The following is a 24,190-nucleotide window of genomic DNA, read 5'->3' on the forward strand; positions in this document are numbered from 1 at the left end:
CTACCAAAAACCCAACCAAACGCTATTCTATTACAAGTCCAACCATCCGAATAGTATGAAAAAAGCACTTATACCTAGCATCTCAAAAAGAATATCCAAAATATCACAAAATGAAGAATTATTCAATAAAAACAAGGAATATTATAACCAAGCCTTAGCTAGATCAGGATATAAAGAACCAATTTAATTTGTTAAGGAAACTCAAAACAATAATATAGGTACAGAACGAACAATAAACAATGTAAATGTCGATGAGGAAATATAAAAAAGGAAAAACAAAGAGCAAAAACAAATGAAAAAATAAAACCTACAATAAACATGAAAAAGAAAAATGAGAAGATAGACCATAATAAAACTGAAAGAGAAGTTAAAAAGAAAAATAGAAGGAAGAGCCAGACGTGGTTCAATCCACCGTTCAGCCATCATATAAAAAATAACATTCCAAGGGAATTTTACCAAATTATAGAAAAAAATTTCCCGCAAGATAGTAAACTAAGTAAGATAATTAATAAAAACACTGTTAAGCTATCCTTCTCAACGTCTGCTAACTAAACAAATACCATAATTGGCTCAAATAATACAAAATTAAACACATTTTTTAAAAACAGAAATAGGACAGAAAATTAATCTAACAATCTAACATAAGAGTAGTGGTAGATGGACAAAAATCGGAGGCCTGGGCCCAACTCTCTTCCTGATCTACATCAATGACCTCCCTAAACACATACTTAAATTATTCGTTGACATCTATGCTGATGACACGACCATCTACGGCAACACATCAAAGGCTGTAAATGACAAAGTTCTCTCTGATTCTCTCTCCTCTGATCTCGAGCGCGTGGTTCTGTGGGGGAAGATGTGGCTGGTTACCTTTAATACATCCAAAACCAAACTCCTATCCTTACATCATCAACGCTCTGATCCCCAGCTGGCATCAATTGTGATGGATGGCTCTCGTCTGGGTGAGGCCCCGTGTTTTGACAAGCTTCTGGGTTTGACCTTTACTCCTGATCTGAAATGGAACACGTACATCAAGTCTGTTGCCAAGGTCGCTAGAAAGATGGTGGGATCCTTCTACCGCTCCAGAAGATATCTCACAACTGATGCAATTCTCTATCTATATAAAAGCCAAGTACGTATAAGGATGGAATACTGTTGCCATATCTGGGCAGGAGCTGCCAAAAACAGCCTATCATGCCTTGACAGAGTACAACATAGACTTCGTGGTTTAGTGGGTGATGCCCTTTTCTCTACCCTGCAACCTCTCTCCCACAGAAGAGACGTTGCGAGTCTATCCTTGTTTTATCGTTATTTTCATGGCAGGTGCTCGTCTGAACTCCAATCCCTGGTCCCCCCTCGCCAATCTTTCACGAAAAACACCCGTCTAGCTGAATCCACTGTGAACAATTTCCCCCACTCTATATCTGTGCCTAAATCAAAACGCGGATTCCATGAACAAAGCTTTTTTCTTAGAACTGCACACCTGTGGAACTCTGTTCCGTCTGCCTGCTTCCCTCCGGACTACAACTTGGATGTCTTCAAGTCCAATGTTAACAAATTCCTAATGAACCGCCCCCTTAAGTAAACACTTCATCAAATCTCCACACTAACGTAATGTACTTGCAATAACCCTTATCCCTGAGTGGCTTCCGGGCCTTGATAAGTGGTGATCACTGTGTAAAAAAAAATGTAAGAGAATGTAACTGTCGGGACCCTAATGAATGTCCAATGAGGGGGAACTGTTTAATTTTTAACGTAGTATACAAATGTGAAGTTATAACAAATAATGAAACTAAAGTATATCGAGGGAGCACCGGAACTTGCTTTAAGGACAGATATCGTAATCACCTAGCATCGTTTAAAAGTGAAACTAAGAAAGAAAAGAACACCAAAAATAACGAAAACAACAACAATGTGGATAAAAATGAAAACAACGGTAGAAAGGATCATAACAATAATGACAACTACAACTACTATAACGAAAATAGAAACAGAAATAATAGTGAAAACAACCGAAAAAAAAACAAAGAAAACCTCAACCACTTTAGCAGTATGGATTAAGGAATTAAAGGAAAATAAAACTGAATATAAATTAAGATGATCAATAATTGATAAGGGGGGAAATATAAACCTAGCAAATCGAAAAGATGCAACCTATGTATATTAGAATCTTACCATATACTAATATCAAAAGAAAAATTATTAAAGAAAAGACTAGATGTAATCCACGGGTGTTTGCACAGAAACAAATATTTAATTTCACGCACTAGAGCAGATTAGGAAAAAATTGCAAGGGAGGTAATCCTAGATAAAAATGATACCACGAGAGTAACCTCCCCTGCATCGGGTAATACGAATTCAAACACTAAGCAAAAAAATAATATTAAAATAAACACACATAAATATAGGAATAAAATTATATAAAATTATATGATAATTGGAAAAAAACCAATAGGAAAAACAGGGAAAATTAAAACAAAAATAAATAATAAATAAATAAAAAATAAGAATACGAAAGTACGGGTTAAACCGGAAAACTATCTTTACATTAACACCAAAAGATAGAGGAAGTGAGGAAGCATGGCTGTGGAAAACTTTTTACACGAATACGATATCCAGCATGTTAAAAATATACCATTTGTTGTAAAAATCTAATGGATAAACATCTGAAGAAGTTGGTGGGGACAGGATATTTTTACGGAAGCATAAATCGTAAAATTGCCGCTCATTAACAGCTGTAATGGAAAATCCAGGAAATAAACGAAGGTTATAAGAAAGAAAACGTGAGTCTTTGAATTTTCAACAAAACTTTGCACCATACGTTCATATATTTTGTTAGGAGTTACATGTTAGGAGTGAAAGCTGATCATTTTTTTTTCAAGTTGGATAAAACTTCTTATATATCTACTTACGAGAAAACAAAGTTAGTTGATATATACATGTAAGTATTTTTATATTCTTATAAATCCGATAAAGAAAACTGCATATTTACTTACACGATGTTTTCCTCTGTGTTCTTTTTAGTTTTGTGAATTTATTATTTAACTCTTTTCAGGGCGCATTAATTGGTACCATTGTTTCTGCGATTGTGACCTCATGGATCGGCCTTGGCTCTGTCTTTTCTACAACCCGATATCGGACACATCGCTTACCACCAGCACCCATTGATCATTGTTCTAATTTGAATATAACAAGTGAAATTCTAGACACAATGAATAATCAGTTGACAACGATGGCAAACGAGACATCAGCGCAAGATATGTAAGTAGTAACCAGTTATAACTTTAATTAGTTCGGTGTTTAACTTTCGAAAATAAGAATGAGAAATCAAAATATCGTCATGTGAATGTTGCGTTTGTACAGGTATGCTTACTATTATATATATATATATATATATACATATATATATATACATATATATATATACATATATATACATATATACATATATATACATATATATATATATATATATATATATATATATATATATATATATATAATGACATAATCGCATTGACACACCGGTTCTCGTCAGATCACCGAAGTTAAAACGTACGTCACTTCCGGTTGTGCGGTGGTCGTAACGACAAAGACGTCAGGTTTTTTTTCCCCCGTTCTTTCCGTCCTTCGCGGTACGGGTTCGAGCCTGCCTTTCTTCTACCACTTTTATTTATTTATTTATTTATTTTGCTCAACACACACACCCAAACACCCGGCCAACTCCGGGCTGAAATGCTAGTATATCTATAAAAGTGGACGTGTGACTATGTACATTTCCCTATGAAATAACTCTGTTAATTTTCAGTCTACAGACTCGAAATTCGAAACACAGGGTACTGAGATTGAAAAAATCTTTCTGATCGGTTTTCGGCAAGAAATTTGGCTATTAAAGGGTCAAAGTTCAACGATTTGACCTTTGTGAACTCTACCAAACTCCCCCGACAATTATGGGTATAAACACTTGAAATTTTAGATATAGGTTCCTTGGACATGGATCTAACTTAATAACTCGATTTGAACCCAAAACAATAAATGTTAAGGGGTCATAATAGGGGTCAAAGTTAAAAAAATTGACCTCTGCGGTTTCTACCAAATTTCTCAGACAATTTCTGGTCTAAACATTTAAAATTTGATATAAAGGGTATTCAGAGATAGGGCAAGCTTTTTAATCGGTTTTGGTCAAAAATTTTTAGTTACCAATATATAAATGTATGTATGTATGTATGTATGTTTGCATGGCTGCCTAAAACTTTCGACAGAGGCGAGGGATTTTACTTAGATCAGGATCGTTTTTAAGTTCGACCTTTCAGACGACAAATATCGAAGAATTGGCTAAAAACATTATCTTCAACTACGCACTTTTCTACAGGGGAGGGTCGCTTTTTTCGCCGATATTTTTTAAAGTCATCCTCTCCTTTCGATTTTCTAGCCTTAATTTAAACATAAATCACTTCCGGTTTGGCGGTGATCGTAACAGCAAAGACGTCAGGCCCCCCCCCATGCTTTTTCATCTTCGCGGTACGGGTTCGAGTCTGCCTTCCTAATACCATTTTTTTTTTGCTCAACATACTCATCCAAATACCCGGACAACGCCGGGCTGCAATGCTAGTCTATATATATATATACATATATATATATATATATATATATATATATATATATATATATATATATATATATAAGTGAAAGTGTGTGTGTGTACATTTCCCTACGCAATAACTCTGTAAATTTTTAGTCTACAGATTCGAAATTTGATTGATTTCGGACAGAAATTTGGCGATTAAGGAGTCAAAGTTCAACGATTTTACCTTTGAGAACGCTACAAACTCCTCCTACAATTTTGGGTCTAAACATGTGAAATTTTAGATGTAGATTCCTTGGACATGGATCAAACTTAATGACTTGATTTGAGCCCTTAACAATAAATTTTAAGGGGTCGTAATAGGGGTCAAAGTTAAAAAAATTGACCGTTTTTCTTTTGTTTTGCTTAGCATACACTTCAAAACACTCGGGCAACGCCAGGCACCCATGCTAGTATATTTATAAAACTGAACGTGTCTGTGTGTCTGTGTACATTTTCCTACGCAATAACTCTGTAAATTTTAAGTCTACAGATTCGAAATTTGATACACAGGGTACTGAGATTTGGAAAAATCTTTGTGAACTGTTTTCGGCCTGAAATTTGGCTGTTAAGGGGTCAAAGTTCCACGATTTGACCTTTGAGAACTCTACCAAACTCCTTCGAAGATTATTGGGTCTAAACACTTGAACTTTTAGATATAGGTTCCTAGGACATGGATCTAACTTAATACCTTGATGCGAGCCCAAAACAATTAATGTTAAGGGGTCATAATGGGGGTCAAAGTAAAAAAAAATTGACTGCTTTTTTTTGCTCAACATACACCTCCAAAGACCCGGGCAACGCCGGGCGTAAATGCTAGTATAGATAGATTAAACAAAAATATATACGTATACATAATTATATATGGAAACAATGTTGTGTTTACTGTAAGCTTTTTATGCAAATATTATGCAAGTCTAAATCATGTAGAATATCTGCATAAATGTAATTACACGTAATAGTAAACTAAAGATGATCACTTCATAAGAAAACCGAAAACACCTATAGAATAGATAGATAGATTAAACAAAAATATATACGTATACATAAATATATGGAAACAATATTATGTTTACTGTAAGCTTTTTACGCAAATATTATCCAAGTCTAAATCATGTAGAATATCTGCATAAATGTAATTACACGGAATAGTTAACTAAAGATGATCAGCTCATAAGAAAACGAAAAACTAACAGGGAATTAATTAAAATGAATGTTTAAAAGAATATGCAAGTTAGCTAGATCTTTTGCTAGTGAATGACATCCCACAACCCATTTATAAGAAAATTGTATTTTCTTTTTAAATAAATAGGAAAGAGTTTTTAATATGAATATCAATACACAAAATAAAAAACGAATTTATTGGAGTGTGTATATATATATATATATATATATATATATATATATACATATATATATATATATATATACAATGGAGACCGGACGTTGCCTGGGATTGAATGATGATCAACGAATATGTTATACTCCTATATTTTTATTGTCATCGAAATCTGTGAAAACGCATGGGAGGAAGCTTCACATGCCTCCACGCAGTAACTTAGCCCAATATATATGTTATTCTACATTGGACTCGAGAAAACCTACCTATTTGTGCGGTTTAAAAAAATTATATTAACGTGGTTTTAATAATTGACATAATTGTGGCTTTAAAAATTGGCATTAATATAGTTTGAAAAATTGCCATTAATGTAGTTTGAATAACTTACATAAATGTGGTTTGAAGAATTTACATAAATATAGCTTGAATAATTTACATAAATGTGGGTTGAAGAATTGATATTAATGTGGTTTTATGAATTGACACTAATGTAGTTTGAAGAATTGATATTAATATGGTTTTATGAATTGAAATTAATGTGGTTTTAATAATTTACATTAATATTGTTAAAAGAATTGACATTAATGTTATTTGAAGAATTGACATTAATGTGGTTTTATTAATTGATATTCATATTGTTTTAATAATTGACATTCATGTGGTGTAAATATTGACATAAATGTTGTTTTAACAATTGACATGAATGTGGTTTTAATAATTGACATTAATATGGTTTTAGTAAGTTACATTAATGTGGTTTTAGTAATTGACATAAATATTGTTTGGAGAATTGACATCAATGCGGCTTGAATTGACATTAATGTGGTTTAAATAATTGAAATTAACGTGGTTTAAACCACTGACATTAATGTTGTTTGAAGAATTTACATTAATGTGGCTTGAAGAATTTACATAAATATGGCTTGAATAATTGACATTAATGTGGTTTGAAGAATTGATATTAATGTGGTTTTATGAATTTACACTAATGTAGTTTGAAGAATTGAGATCAATATGGGTTTAATAATTTACATTAATTTGGTCTTAATAATTGACATTAATGTAGTTATAATAATTTACATTAATGTGGTTTTAATAATTGACATAAATGTGCTCTTATGATTGACATTAATGTAGTTTTAATAATTAACATTAATGTGGTTAAATAATTGACATTAATATTGTTGGCAGAATTAAGATTAATGTGATTTGAAGAATTAACATAAATGTAGTTTTATGAATTGAAAAATTGATTAATATGGTTTTAATAATTGACATTAATGTGGTTTAAATAATTGACATAAATGTAGTTTTAACAATTGACATAAATGTGGTTATAATAATTGACATTATTATGGTTTTAGTAATTTACATTAATGTGGTTTTATGAATTGATATAAATACGGTTTTAATAATTGACATTAATGTGGTTTTAATAATTGACATAAATGTTGTTTTAACAATTGACATAAATTTGGTTTTAATAATTGACATTAATATGGTTTTTGTAAATTTACATTAATGTGGTTTTAATAAGTGACATTTATATTGTTTTGAGAATTGACATTAATGTGGTTTGAATAATTTACATTAATGTGGTTTGAAGATTTGACATTAATGTGGTTTCAATAAATGCCAAGTATGGTGTTTGAAGAATTGACATTAATGTTGTGTGAGGAATTTAAACAACTGTTCTTATCTTGAATATTAATCATACAATTCTTAGACTCATGTAATTTCTTCCCCGTGTAAATCGTGTCAAACTTGGGCATCTGAACGGTATTTGACATTTAAATTCCAGAGTTCGACAGTATGCACACTTTTATTGAAGGTCGTAGGTCAGTAAGGTTTTAATACTGTGAGATTAACTACCAAAATTTTTATAGTAATCCGAACAATCCAAATAATACAAATTATTAACCCTATTAAAAAATTACGAAATAAAAACATTTTCATTATCTTCTTTTCCAGCGAGGGTTTTGATTGGCTGTATTCTTTATCGTATACTTTAATCGCACCAATCGGAATGCTCCTCGTGATTATAGTTGGAAGTGCTGTAAGTCTACGTAAGTACATTTTGTGTCTTTTTCATAAATCATTTTGACGATTGTGAGGCGACAGTAAATGAACAAGAAATCTGAAAGGTTTCGTAAAGACTTGTCCTGTCTTCTTTCACATTAGTAGTTCATTCTCGTTTTCTGAATATCTCCACAAACCACCGACACAACGACTATTCTCTAGACAGACAAATCTCAAACCTTTATCGAGGCAACCTTTAATACTAGTGAGTCTTTGAGCACCACCTCCAATCACAGCAACACGTTTAGGAACAACCAACGACATGATGTTTTTCATTAAGCTCAGAGAGATCACTCTAACTGAATATATTTTTTATTTTTTCTGTTTTTTGTGTTCAGAGTTCAATATTAGTATACAAACCGTTAAAATATCTTTACCGATCTCGCTTGGCCTTTTCCATAATTTCTGTATTAATAAAACTAGCACACAAAATACCTAAATACTTATTTAATAACTTGTATTTTCTGCTATCAGATCGGTGCAAAAGTTTTTGCCGGTTTATAGAAAATGTTCTTTCAAACCATTGTAATTTATTTTACGCATATTGTTATTAAACATATCACTATGATTAGTTTATAAATTTTTCTTTTATATTATTAAGCATTATTAGTATTTTTCTGTAATATTCTTTCCGTATGTTGACCTAAAACGACATTCTTTTGTCAAGAGGAAGAGATTCATCTTCCATTATGATAATGCTCGTTCTTATACCGTCCCAGTAATAAAAGATTTACGAGAATGTGGTTGGGAAATCTTGTCCCGTCCTTCATATTCTACTAACCTAGCTCCTTCGGATTATCACTTATTTTTAGAATTACAAAACCACTCGGATGGCGTTAGGGGATTAAACATGAGTTAGATTTATATAGCACAAAGATTTTACAAGCATTTATAATCTTGTTGACGGAAGAGATCAAGTTATAGAGAGCAAAGGCGTGACCTTCGTAATAGAACGCCAGATCAGTGAAAAATGACGTCAGGCCTGAGGTTCTAACAAGCAAGATCTGTCGAACAGTCAAACTGTCAATAATAAATTAGAGCTTTTACAAAGATATTAGAAAACTTGAAAACTTGCATTGAAAAAAAAAAAAAGAAACGTTTTATACTGAAACTGAACGTATACAATATTCATAAAAAAAATGAGATTTAATTTTGTTTAAATATTGTAGCGATACTATGTAAGGAGTTGTCCAGCAAGATGTGTGTTAGTACAGACGGGAAGCACGAACTCGGAAGGGAATTTCAGATTCAAGCAGTTCTGGGGAAGAATCTAATTTTCGACACCTATAATAAAAAATACAAGTAAAAACTAATAAAATGAAATTAATTCATCGTAATTTTTACTCTATATTGAAGAAGAAGTATCAGGGTGTAAACCGTATATAAACATTATTTATTTTACACTTCATAAAATCGACGAAATTTGATTTGAACATCGTAAAATGACAAAACCCTTAAAGATGACAAAAATAACAATGGCGGCAAATGTTTCGTAAATATAAGAAAAACAGCCAAATTAAACATTAAAAATATACGAGAAAAAAACTTAGTATAAATATACATTATACCTTTCATTATTCAAGTGAAATAGAACAGTAAAAGTCTTACTTAGGGTTGAAATATTATGAAGTATTATGAAAACACATATATAGATATGAATATTCAGAAATGATATCACATTTAAGCAGATCACACCTAAAACAATTAACTTCTGGTTCCTATGGACGGTCATAGGCACCAAAATTTCCTTGTTGATAACAATTTATTAATTTTCAATATAATAATTTGTAGCCCCGCCCCCAAGGTAATATTTGAATTATTTCTATTGAATTGATCTTTATTTTAGGAAATATTAATTTTTAATTCCTAAAACTAAGTATTATTTTTATGTTAAGTAAACACATAAATTTACTTTATTTTATTTATTTTTTTTTTTACATAGACATCACCGCCTATCAAGGCCAAGAGGCCACTTGAGGATAAGGGTTAAAGAGTGTACAGTAGAAATTGGACAATATAGTAATCGTTAGTAATAGAAATTCGGTAAATTTGTTAACAAGTGGGACGGTTCATCAAGAACTTATTTACGTTAGACTTAAATACAACCATATTGTAGTCAGCCGGAAAGCAGGAAAACGGAAGACAATTCCACAGGTGTGCAGTTCTAAGAAAGAAGTTTTGTTCAAGGAATCTAGGTTTAGGTTTAGGCACAGATAAAGAGTGGGGGGAATTATTGATAGTGTTTTCAGCTAGACGAGTGTTTCTAGTGAAAGTTTGGCGAGAGGGGACCATAGACTGAGGCTCAGTCGAACACTTTCAATGAAAATAACGATACATCAGAGACGAACTCGCAACATCTCTTCTGTGAAACAGATGTTTCAGGGAAGAGAAAAGGATATCTCCTACGAGGCTACGAAGTCTATTTTGAACTCTATTTTGAAGGCAGGACAAATCCTTTCTAACAGCTCCCGCCCAGATGTGGCAACAGTACTCCATCCTTGGACGTACCTGGCTCTTATATAGATAGAGAATTGCATCAGCAGTGAGATATCTACTGGATCGATAGAAGGATCCCACCATTTTTCCAGCGACCTTGGCAACAGATTTGATGTACCTGTTCCATTTAAGATCAGGAGTAAAGGTCAAGCCCTGAGGCTTGTCAAAACTTAAGGCCCCCTCAAGACGAGAGCCATTCATTTCAACTGATGCCAGATGGGGATCAGAACGTTGATGATGTAAAGAGAGAAGCGTGGTTTTAGATGCATTAAAAGTAGCCAGCCACCCCTTTCCCCATTGTACCACGTGCTTAAGATCAGAGGAGAGAGAATTGGAGAGAACTTGGTCGTTTACTGTTTTAGATGTGCTACTATAGATGGTAGTGTCGTCAGCATAAATGTCTACAAATGATGTAAGGGTGTGAGGTGGAAGATCATTAATGTAGATCAGGATAAGAGTTGGGCCCAAGATGGACCTCTGAGGAACTCTAGCATTAATTCTGTGAGCTTCTGATTTTTGCCCATCAACTACTATTCTTATGAACCTGTCAGAAAGAAATGATTTAATAATTGAGAAGACATTTCCAGCTATACCATAGCTAGAGATCTTGTGAAGTAACCCTTCATGCCATACCCTATAAAAGGCCTTAGATATGTCAAGAGCAATTGCCCTAGAAAGGTTGCCTCCGTCGAGAGATTCGCTAATCCTATGTGATATTACTGTAAGCACATCTGCTATAGATCTAGCACAACGGAAACCATATTGTGTGTCACTAAGAAGGTTATTTTTATTGAGATGGTTGATTACTTCTGTATTTAACACAGATTCCAGCAATTTACTCATGACGCACAAGAGACTTATTGACCTGTACTGAGAGGGGGATAGGCGATCAGCTGAATTCTTGAATACAGAGCATACTGATGAGATTTTCCAGGGTAATGGGAAGCTATTCTCCTTTAGACCACGTTTAAAGAGTTTTGTAACGCTAGTTCTGGTTGAAGTTTTTTGAGTACTATAATTGAAATACCGTCAGGGACGGTTGCTTTACTGAAATCAAGGTTTTTGATTAGCTTGGTAACATTATGTACAGATATATGTATATCATATAGTGTGTTTTCTGATACAGGAGGAAATATTGGGGGTTGGCGGCCTTGATCGCAAAGGGTAGAATTAGCTGCAAAGTTCTTGACAAAGAGTTTGGCTTTGTCTGATGCTGACGAGATTACCTCAGGTCCATTGATGATAGTTGGGATAGAACGCACGCTTCTGTTTAGGATCCCGTTTGTTATTTGCCAAAACTGGTGGGAACCAAGTCGCTGCTCAGCTACTTTGGACTTGACGGACTGAGCATACAACTCTCTTGCGTTCTTTATTACTTTCTTACAATGGTTGGTGGCAGTTCTGAAAGCGGCTTTAGTTTCCATACATCTATTACGTTGGAAGCAGTGGAAAAGGTGATTTATGTGCACAATGGCAGCAGCACATTCTAGAGAGAACCATGGCTGGCTGTTAGGTTTTTGCTGGAACTTTTTCGAGGGTATGAAACGGTCTATACCTACAATTAACCATTCCGTCAGGTCTGATATTATAGAGGAGACATCCTTCTTAAACATGGAACGCAGAGGTAGATCCGATATAAATGTACGGAAGTTATCCCAGTCAGCTATAGTGTATCGATATACTGTACGATGGAGAGGTATGTCTGGGGACTTATTACATTTCATTTTTATCTTAATTGATACAACAGAGTGGTCGGAAGATCCAAGACGAGACAGAACAGAAACTGAACATAGTTCATGGGAAGTTGTGAGAAAAAGGTCTAGTAGACTCGCATACTTGTCGTCATTGTCGGGCACACGGGTGGGTTCAAGAACAATCTGAGTGAGGTCATAAGCAATGGAGAAATCATGACAGAACCTTCCCTCATCATCGGTCTTGTTTGAGTGGGTCAAGCATTCCAAGTTGTGAACATTGAAGTCTCCACATACGTGAATGTTAGCTGAAGGATAAGCAAAAAGGACTTGGTCAATTTTCTCAGATATGCTTTTAAAGATAGTATCTCGCTGTTGTGGGGGCGATAGAGAGTAAATATAAATGCAGTAGTGTGAGCTAGTGCAACCCGGAAGCACATATAGGGTAAGTTTGGATTTTCTCTGGAGATGTCCCTACCACATGGAAAGCCATCTTTAATATAGAGACATATTCCATGCCCATGGCGATCTTCGGGGTCAGATTTAGAAGTTAAGTTTTCGGAAACTTATTTTCAATTCAAAATGTTTCTATGAAATTATAAACTAAAGGCCACTTTTTTATTTAATATTAGCAGATCATAAAATGTTTACGTCAAAATACTCAGAAAAAATATTGGATTCTAATTTTTTCCGTTTTTAGCTTTTGGGAGAATTTTTTGAAAATTCACTCGTATTACGGAGAGTAAAAAAAATTAGATTTTAAAAATAATCTTTCTTTTTGAGAATACAGCAAAAATTACGATGATATTTAGAATCTTGTTGACGGAAGATTTCAAGTTATAAAGAGCAAAGCCATGGCCTTCGTAATAGAAGGCCAGATCAGTGAAAAATGACATCTGGCCTGATGCTCTAGCAAGCAAGACATTAGGAAACTTGAAAACTTGCATTGGAAAATAAGAAACACAATATATACTGAAACTGAACGTATTCAATATTGATTAAAATATGAGAATTAATATTATTTTTTTAATTGCATTTTCACCCCAAACAAGGCACAGTGCAACTTTGATGTAGAGGGCTACTATCTGGGACATAAATTGCAGGGATACTATGTAGTGAGTTGAACAGCAAGATGTCTGTTTACATTACACTTGAACTTCTGCATGTTGGTACAGTTGGGGAAACAGGAACCTGGAAGGGAATTCCAGAGTCTAGTAGTTCTAGGGAAAATCTATTAGAGAAGAAGATTTTCTTCATCTAGGGATCTCTACTTAAAAAGGGAAACGTTTTATATTTTTTCTTCGAAACAACATTTTATAAATAAACATTTTGTTGTTTTATAGCTTTAAAAGACTATAATTCGTTGTTTATTTACTTAAAAATTGCATTTAAATAAAGAAAATAAAGAAACACAATTTTATTTATATTAAAACTGAACTTTATTCAATGTAAATAAAAAAGCGAAAACGAGGACCATGCATATAACATTTTGTTTTAATCAAAAGCAATCAAAAGGCAATCCAAAGCAAGAAAAACTGAATAACCAAATTAAATTCGAACGATAAATAACCTTTTAAAATGAAATCGATTTAAATTGAAATAAATAATTTTAATACAAAGTTACTAATGCATATATCCTTTTCTAAACCAAACTTATAGAAAATATGTTAGACAATTTAGTTAAAATGGCTTCTTAAATAATAAGGTTCTTATTTTAGCACGAACCGTATTTTGCATTAAAAAAACTGATTAATTAAGTAAGTTTGGGTTCTTATTTGAAATTCGACTTAATAAAAAACAATACTCACAGATTATATATATATATATATATATATATATATGCGCGCAATTATGAATAAACTAGCAAAACGGTCCATATATGTGTTTGTAAGAAAAATATATTGACTTTTTTGATTAAAAAGATCTGAGACAGACAATTTTCTTTAAACTAAATCGATTATAAAATATTATGAATGAGAAATAAGATTGTAAAATATTTTCTTATGCGGGGGGGGGGGGGTCATTCAAACATTACTATTATTGTAAGTATGATACCAACTTTCGACACCCATAACAAAAAAATATAAGTAAAAATTAATAAAATGAAATTAATTCATCGTAATATTTACTCTATATTGAAGTATCAGGGTGTAAATCGCATATAAACATTATCTATTTTACACTTCATAAAATCGACGAAATGTGATTTGAACATTGTAAAATGACAAAATCTTAAAAGACATCAAAAATAATAATAACGGCAAATTTTTGGTAAATATAAGAAAAACAGCCAAATTAAACATTAAAAATATACGAAAAACAACTAAGTACAAATATGCATTATATCCTTCATTAGTCAAGTGAAATATTTTTTTATTTTCTTTTTTACACAGTGATCACCACTTATCAAGGCCCGGAAGCCACTCTGGGATAAGGGTTATTGCAAGTACATTACGTTAGTGTGGAGATTTGGTGAAGTGTTTACTTAAGGGGGCGGTTCATTAGGAATTTGTTAACATTGGACTTGAACGCATCCAAGTTGTAGTCCGGTGGGAAGCAGGCCGACGGAACAGAGTTCCACAGGCGTGCAGTTCTAAGAAAGAAGCTTTGTTCATGGAATCCGCGTTTTGATTTAGGCACAGATAAAGAGTGGGGGAAATTTTTCACAGTGGATTCGGCTAGACGGGTGCTTTTCGTGAAAGATTGGCGAGGGGGAGGACCAGAGATTGGAGCTCAGACGAGCACCTGCCATGGAAATAACGATAAAACAAGGATAGACTCGCAACGTCTCTTCTGTGGGAGAGAGGTTGCAGGGTAGAGAAAAGGGCATCCCTCACTAAGCCACGAAGTCTATTTTGTACTCTGTCAAGGCGGGATAGGCTGTTTTTGGCAGCTCCTGCCCAGATATGGCAACAGTAGTCCATCCTTGGACGTACTTGGCTTTTATATAGATAGAGAATTGCATCAGTAGTGAAATATCTTCTGGAGCGGTAGAAGGATCCCACCATCTTTCCAGCGACCTTGGCAACAGACTTGATGTAAGTGTTCCATTTCAGATCAGGAGTAAAGGTCAAACCCAGAAGCTTGTCAAAACACGGGGCCTCACCCAGACGAGAGCCATCCATCACAATTGATGCCAGATGGGGATCAGAGCGTTGATGATGTAAGGATAGGAGTTTGGTTTTGGATGCATTAAAGGTAACCATCCACATCTTCCCACACTGAACCATGCGCTCGAGATCAGAGGAGAGAGAATCAGAGAGAACTTTGTCATTTACAGCCTTTGATGTATTGCCGTAGATGGTCGTGTCATCAGCATAGATGTCAACGAATGATTTAAGTATGTGTTTAGGGAGGTCATTGATGTAGATCAGGAAGAGAGTTGGGCCTAGGATTGACCCCTGAGGGACTCCAGCATTTATATTGCAGGCCTCCGATTTTTGTCCATCTACCACTACTCTTATGAGCCTATCGGAGAGAAATGATTTAATGATTGAGAAAACATTTCCAGTTATACCGTAGCTGGAAGTATCTTACTTTGCCTGGAAATATTATGAAAAATACATATGTCGATATGTATATTCAGAGATAATCCCACATTTAAGCAGATAACACTAAAACAATTAACTTCCGGTTTCTATGGACGGCCATAAGCAACAAAATTTCCTTGATGATAACAATGTATTAATTTTCAATATCATAATTTGTAGCCCGAAAAAAAGTAATATTTGAATTATTTCTATTAAATTCCTCTTTATTTTAGGAAATATCAATTTTTAATTCCTAAAACTAAGCATTATTTATATTTTAAGTAAATCTTTAAATTAATTTTATCGTAAACTTATTTTCAATTCAAAATTTTTCTATGAAATTATAAACTAAAAGTCACTTTTTTTAATATTGGCAGATCGTAAAATCAGCACAAAGAAATTTAATTAACTCTCAACCTTTAAAAGTTTCAGTTCTTTGTTTAGAAATTATATTTTTGTTCTAACAATGAAGAAACAAGTAGTATAGGTTACGCGATGATTTTTGTTAATGAAATGCGAAGATTAAAAAATTGGTCTACTATAGAAAAAATTATTTACGTTCGATTTCTAAATATATTTTTTACTTGCTCATTGACGAAAAACGGCACCGATTAATTTTTTTTAAAATTATTAACAGTAACATTGTCTGTTTATTCGTAATAAGTTTTAAGAGGCAATCTTCCACAGTTTTTTTCAGGGATTCTGAAAAATTCAATCATTAACAAAAAACCAAATTATTTCGGAGGTCTTTTGAAATTTCACAGGCGAAAATTTCAAAATGTAAAATAATAAATAATAAAAGTTTTTTTCATAAAAACTTAAATAATTTTTATATATTTTTCAACTTCTTTTTTTTTTTTCCAAAAGATCGAGAAAAATCCTAAAGATCGGAAACGATTATGATCCAAAATTAAATGTACTTTATTTCATTGTATTTTAATATGCAAAAAAAAAAAGAACTAAGATGTCAATCCCTCTAAAAAATTCTGATAAAATCGCGTGGGGGGGGGAGAGTAAAAAAAAAATTTTTTTGTATATTCTTTTATTTCAGTTTATATATAGTTCAGCTTTTTTTTTTAATAAGCCTGTAAAAAATAAACGAGATTGATCAATTATTTGATTTTTTAGAGACTTAAAAATTGTGTTTTCATTGTTAACGTCAAAACACGTAGAAATAACATTGGGTTCCATTTTTTCAGTTTTTAGCTTTTTGGTGATTTTTTTTTAAAAATTCACTGGTTTTACGGACAGCAAAAAAAAAAAAAAAAAAAATGAGATTTTAAAAATAATCTTTCTTTTTTGAGAATACAGCAAAAATTACGATGAATCAATTTTATTTTACAAGTTTTTACAGCGGTGGGCGTCGAAAATTCCGCCTTTATTAGTGTTATACCTATATTATTGAAAGGGTTCCACGAAAATAAAAAAAAGTTAAGAAACACTGTTTTAATGGGTGTGTTATGTTGATCAATCAGAATATTATTCTCATCTTGTGTGTTATTAGCACAACGTTTCGGTCGCTGCAACCTGCAACCTTCTTTGGGTGTGGAGAACATGCTTCTTTTCCTACTAAGGAAAAAGAGGGTTGGCTCTGCATGACAAGAATTCGAACCGTTTGTTTGAGGGGGGGGGGTTGTAGATCATAAAAAAGGTTCAATCATCAGGGGTTATTAAGATATTTTAAAAACGTTTTTCTATAACTAAATATTTTTGGAATATCTATACTAATTGATAATATTAGTGAAAAAAAAAGTTTTTTACGAAACAGAGGATCGATACCAATGCGAATTTTTTGTTAAAAAAAAATAACAAAAAATAACGTTGTGTTAATAACACCCAAGATGAGAATAATAGTCCGATTAATCAACATAACACAAGCATTCACATTTCATCTAAAAAAATTCGAAATTCCACTGTTTTAATGGGTTTAGAAAGTAATAAACGTACTACAAACAACGTTGCAAACGAATCATTCTTATATATCGGTCATTGAAACATTTTTTTTCGCTAGAAGAATTACCCGGTTTCGCTCGAGACTTTAATTCCCGTAAATTATATGAATTACAAGTAAAATGAAATCATTTGTTTTTATAAATTTTCTTATGTTTTTTTTCTAGCTACGTATAACCCTGATAAAGTGAACAAGCGATACATTGTGCCATTGGTAGATAAAATATGTTGTTGCTTCCAAACGAAAAGTCGGATGTTCCTGGAAGATGAAAAATCATCAGCTCAAAAGGTAGGTTACTTTATTTTTGTAGATAAATTTTATTTTTACGTTTATTCATCCCAAACAAGGCACATTGCAACTTGAGTGTAAGGGTCTACTATTTTTTTTTATCGTGTCTAACAGGCGACTGTGGGGAATTGTGAGACTAGATTTTTGTTTATATTACGCTTAAACTTAAACAGGTGAGGGAAACAGGAAACAGGGAAGGAATTCCAAAGTGTACAGCATGGCGGAAGAAACTATTAGAGTAGGCAGTTTTCTGCCACCTAAGGGGCTAATAGTAAAGGGGGCGGAATCGCCCATTTTTCAATTGAATCGAGTGATTATCTTTTCTAGTCGGGGGGTCACTGTAGTGCTCCGAGAGAAAGCTTTACATACCTCCTCGCAGTCGACATTGCACTGTAGAGAACCTACTATTGGTTTTATAAAATTATTTTTATATAACAGCTTGAATACAAAACGTTATTATGGTTCAATTGCGTTCTAAACAGAAACATTCATTCTGAACGCGCTCCTGTTTTATCAAAGAATCTACTGTTGATTTTATATGCCGGACCCTTTTGTTTGTGCGTTGATGAGGCTTCTAAAATGCCCCTGTGATGTTAGGCGGTATAAGGGTGTTAACTTTATCAAAATCTGACTGTTCTTCTTTAATCGGATTTTTTTCGATTATCGATTTTCGATACTTAGCGGAGGCATTCCGATAGAAAACTTATCGTAGAACATATCCAGATACATAATATGCATTTGTGTGAAATTTCCGAAATATCGGTTCTGCTGTTTCGGAATTCATAGGACACGAACTCTCTCTCTCTCTCTCTCTCTCTCTCTCTCTCTCTCTCACACACACACACACGCATAAAGTATCTTTTATATATAAGAGCTATTAATAAACAAAAAGGAGTTGCCATGGAAATCGAGACAGGTCATCAATCTAAAAAAATATATATATAGAAAATCAATAGAAAAATAAAGAAGAAAGAAAACTTGTATTTAATCAAATGTACCTTGATAATGACTTGCTGCGCATATATATATATATATATATATATATATTTATATATTTAAAGGAGATTAGAACAATAGTCTAAAGAGCTGAGTGTATTTTAATGTAACAGTGAAATTACTAGTTTAATTAAAATACAGGAAATAGAAAGTGCTCGTTGTAATTTAGATATATAATAAGCTCTATAGTTAAATGTCCTAGAGCTAATACAATATTAAGTAATGTGATTGATAATTTAAAATTTAAAAATCAAATTATAATTAAATTAAAAATCCGTTTCATAAGAAGGAACAACAACAAAATCAATTATCTGTACGATCGTTTCGGAAAACAATGCTTTTTATTGTGGTATACATCAAGTTATGTACAATAATTATATATAGATTTTTGATAAGCAAGGTCTCCTCATCAGCAAATTTTGAAGGGTTCTTATTAAATTTAAAAGACACCATAAATAAACCTAGCATTAAAAGTAAGGCAGATGAATCTGAAAAAATTGAAATAAAAGGTCTGGATTTAAAATTTATAAGAAAATTAATATGGGTTAGAGATAGAAATAAGTAGAGAAAAATATATATTTTTGAATTTACATAATAAATTTGCTTTAAAAATATATAGAGATATTTACCTTTTAATTTTTCGTGTTTTGAAATCAGGAACTGTGGTTAAAATAGTCATTAAGATGTTTGCTATAGCTTTTTATCTTATTGAATGATGACTTTTAAAAGGGGGGGACGCTCGTGCAATAAATTGTTTCCGTTAGCGTATTTTTGATTTAAAGACGCTACGGTTTATATATATAGAATATTACTATTACGTATTTTAAGGGGAGATAATTGTCATGTTTTCTTTACTTTTATTTATTTTAGGGTGTAAGGGAGATAATTAGTCTAACTTAATTTATTAAAAAAAAAATTGTAATCTATTTTTACTAATAAGTAATTTTTAATGATTTAAGGTGGTTTATATTTATTAAATTTAAACCAACGTTTATGACTACATGTCATAAGCTCCTGTCTTGAATTTAATAGTTTGGTTGTATTTTTTATATCTTCATATTTTAAAATTTTTAGGGTCTCTTTTGTACATAGTGCACAAAATTTATCTCCTGGTTTATATGATTTGCAAGTCTCAATTATTTGCCATTTTAAGTTGAAAGAAATATTGCTGTTTTTTAGTTGCCAAATATAGTTGGATAGAGTAGTTTGGTTTGACAGAGAGTTATTTTTAAAAGAATGTTTGTGCGTTGAAATTCTATGTTTTATTAGGCCAGATGTGGAACCAAAATATATTACCTCTTGCTTGTTGTGATTATTTTCCGTTTGGTCTGTTGTTGGATTATTATATGGTGGGTTGATTAGTAATTGATCGGTAGATTGGTTTAAGTTGGTGTTATTATTTAATCTGGTAGTTGAGTTATGGCTGTTAATAGGTTCATGTGGATTTGGAGTTTTTGATACTGTGCAGCTATAGATAACATTTTTAATTTTACATGAGCCTTGTAGGGGACATTTATTTTTTCTTCTACAGTTACAGTCTGATGTATTTTGTATAGTTGTATTTTGTAGTTTATTAATTTTCTTATTATTAGAGCTAATTATTTTTTTTAATAAATTAAGTTAGACTAATTATCTCCCTTACACCCTAAAATAAATAAAACATGACAATTATCTCCCCTTAAAATACGTAATAGTAATATTCTCTATATATAAAAAAAAATTGTAATCTATTTTTACTAATAAGTAATTTTTAATGATTTAAGGTGGTTTATATTTATTAAATTTAAACCAACGTTTATGACTACATGTCATAAGCTCCTGTCTTGAATTTAATAGTTTGGTTGTATTTTTTATATCTTCATATTTTAAAATATTTTGGTTCCACATCTGGCCTAATAAAACATAGAATTTCAACGCACAAACATTCTTTTAAAAATAACTCTCTGTCAAACCAAACTACTCTATCCAACTATATTTGGCAACTAAAAAACAGCAATATTTCTTTCAATACGCTAACGGAAACAATTTATTGCACGAGCGTCCCCCCCTTTTAAAATTCATCATTCAATAAGATAAAAAGCTATAGCAAACATCTTAATGACTATTTTAACCACAGTTCCTGATTTCAAAAAACGAAAAATTAAAAGGTAAATATCTCTATATATTTTTAAAGCAAATTTATTATGTAAATTCAAAAATATATATTTTTCTCTACTTATTTCTATCTCTAACCCATATTAATTTTCTTATAAATTTTAAATCCAAACCTTTTATTTCAATTTTTTCAGATTCATCTGCCTTACTTTTAATGCTAGGTTTATTTATGGTGTCTTTTAAATTTAATAAGAACCCTTCAAAATTTGCTGATGAGGAGACCTTGCTTATCAAAAATCTATATATAATTATTGTACATAACTTGATGTATACCACAATAAAAAGCATTGTTTTCCGAAACGATCGTACAGATAATTGATTTTGTTGTTGTTCCTTCTTATGAAACGGATTTTTAATTTAATTATAATTTGATTTTTAAATTTTAAATTATCAATCACATTACTTAATATATATATATATATATATATATATATATATATATATATATATAAATTGATAGTCATCGACATACAGTCCTGTTTCGTTGTATCACAACTCATCAGTGCCGCTAGACTAGCATCTCTCCCAAGCCAAGGATTGAACCTAGAACCGTCGTGTTGACAGTCGGCAATTCTTCCACTCATATATATATATATATATATATATATATATATATATATATATATATATATATATATATATATGTGTGTGTGTGTGTGTGTGTTACTGCTAACATTTGTCGGTGCAAATTACAGCCACAAGACAGAGTATACAGTAGCCACAGGTTTTTATATCAGAGTTTACCTTCTCCTAGATGCATGTCTTAACGAAGACTGGGGATACATCTTTCCTAGCGAATTAATGCTCCCCCCCCCCGACATCAACTCAGCGCAGATTAGCATTAATACCAAAAAGTGTGGTTGGTTCTACACAAAGTTTTCACCACTATAAACAAATCAACTGTGTGGATTTTCGAACGACTTAGTAATCGACGGAAGTGTCCATTAAAATTTTTTTTTTTTAATTATAAATTTTGGGATATGTGTGTGTGTGTGTGTGTGTGTGTGTGTGTGTGTGTGTGTGTGTGTGTGTGTGTGTGCGCGTGTGTGTGTGTGCGTGTGTGTGTGTACGAATTCTACTGAGACTCTAAGAGTAAAAGCTGTCGCTTTTACTTCAACCTCATACAAAATAAACACATGCATGTATTTACCTGTAATACCATACACATTACCGCCATGCATGGAAAACCAATTCTTTGATTTCTTTTATTTAATGTATATGCATGCATGTAGAGTCGAAGAGTATAATTGGAAAAAAAAGAAAAAAAAAAGAAAAAGGCTGATACAACGTAAATACGATGACTCAAAAGTGGACGAAATTGCAAACTTTGAATATCTTTAACTTTTCTTGTCCTTTTCTTTATTCTAGGCTGAAATTGAAACCTTCCACTCAGATTTGGTCGAGAAAGGAACATGCCTCAACGCAAATGTATATACAATAAACAACTCCAGCATGGATCACCGGATTTGAGAATGGATCTTTCGCTTAAACAAGTGACCGAGATGATTTACAACCACCAATGAAAAAAAGAACAAAATAAAACAAAACAAAAAACAAAACAAAAACAACAACAACAACAATAAATTTTTATAAAAAAAATATAAAAAAATGTCCGACGCCGTGCTCTATTAACATGAGCCGAGAATATTTGTGTGTGAAAATTTTGATCAATATGACGTTTCAAGATTAATATTAACTAGCAGGACCCGTGGAAATTCCACGGTAGTTAAAATCTTTTAAAACACATCAGTAAGAAATTCCTTATTGTTATATTACAAAAATGAAAGTATGGAAGCAAGTAGAACAAAGAACTTTAGTTTAAACTTTTATTGAAGGTCAATGCGATCGTAACTGATGCTGTTGATATTGTTAGGAAGTGCTGGTGATTATTGAGGCGGTGACAGGGACGTCGATCAGCTGTTTGGAGTGAGAATAGTGGTCAGTCAGCAGGTTCTTGGGAGTCAGACTGTGAATTTAAAAAAAACTGTGTGACATTGTTGACATCGATTTTGTGCAAGTTCTGATGACCCCAAGTTGTTTAATATTTCAGGACATCTTGGATTACATGTATAGGTAAGGAATAGGTCTGGTTTTCCATATTTACAGCAAACTGCCATTGCATCTTGATACAGTTGTTAAAGATTCCTAGGACTTCCTGCAAATGAAGATGGTAGAATAACTGGTACACCAGAATCGCCATCTTCATTCCTTGCTAAATGATCCATTAAGCCAGAATATTGAGCAGCTCTTGGTTGACTTTGATAGCTTTTAATGAAGTTAAATAAGCAGCCCTCAACTTTTACATATGCAATAGATTTTTCTATTTATTTTGAATTTTATTCAATGCAGATTTTGGAAATTCACAACTATTTTTTAAGTCGAATTATTGATATAGATTTCAATTAATGCATCACAACTTCCTGATAATATAAATAAAACACTTTGAATTTTCTGTACAAACGTTTTTTCCATAAAAACATTGTAATCTGTTATAATATTCGGATTGTTGTGTATTACATGCATATAAAATGAAGTGTTTCTGTAAATCTTACGAAGCACAGTTAAATTTTGATTTTTCGATAATCAAAATGATGTGAGGTAGGTTGTACCTATCAAATTTATGTCAATGTTATATAATTAAGTAAAGTCAAACAAACTGTACACTATTTTTTCATCAAATTATGAATTTTAAATATAAGGAAAGCAATTTAAAAAATTTTTTTCTTCCAAAATCATATTTACATCCAAGTTAATTTTTAGATTCCATAGCTGTTCCTGATTGTTTTCATAACACTTCACGGTAAACAATATTCTTAGTATATGTTACACCACGCTTTCTTCCCTGTGCAGTTGCATTACCTTAAATTTCGCACTGTGCTTAGATCGAGCTCTTGAACATGCCACATACAGTTGACCATGAGAAAATACAGGTTGTTGAAGATATATACCAACCTTATCCAAAGTTTGGCCTTGTGCTTTATTGATTGTCAGTGAATATGCTAATCGTATTGCAAACTGTATCCGATGAAATGCAAACGGAAC

At 32.3% G+C, this 24,190-nt stretch overlaps 1 protein-coding gene across 1 annotated transcript in view; it reads left to right on the top strand.

The window, feature by feature from the left end:
* LOC145285821 (sodium-coupled monocarboxylate transporter 1-like) overlaps nucleotides 1-23,643 on the top strand; it is a 220,140-nt gene extending 196,497 nt beyond the window's left edge. The window contains exons 14-17 of the mRNA XM_080134240.1: nucleotides 3,056-3,261; nucleotides 7,935-8,029; nucleotides 17,877-17,998; nucleotides 22,517-23,643. Of these exons, the coding sequence (XP_079990366.1) occupies nucleotides 3,056-3,261; nucleotides 7,935-8,029; nucleotides 17,877-17,998; nucleotides 22,517-22,618 (525 nt within the window). The 3' untranslated portion in view covers nucleotides 22,619-23,643. The remainder of the gene's footprint in view (nucleotides 1-3,055; nucleotides 3,262-7,934; nucleotides 8,030-17,876; nucleotides 17,999-22,516) is intronic.
* Nucleotides 23,644-24,190: the final 547 nt, after the last annotated feature.

The sequence above is a fragment of the Euprymna scolopes genome, chromosome 10 (genome assembly GCF_053919585.1).
Source record: "Euprymna scolopes isolate OS-2025 chromosome 10, ASM5391958v1, whole genome shotgun sequence".
Lineage (NCBI taxonomy): Eukaryota > Metazoa > Mollusca > Cephalopoda > Sepiida > Sepiolidae > Euprymna > Euprymna scolopes.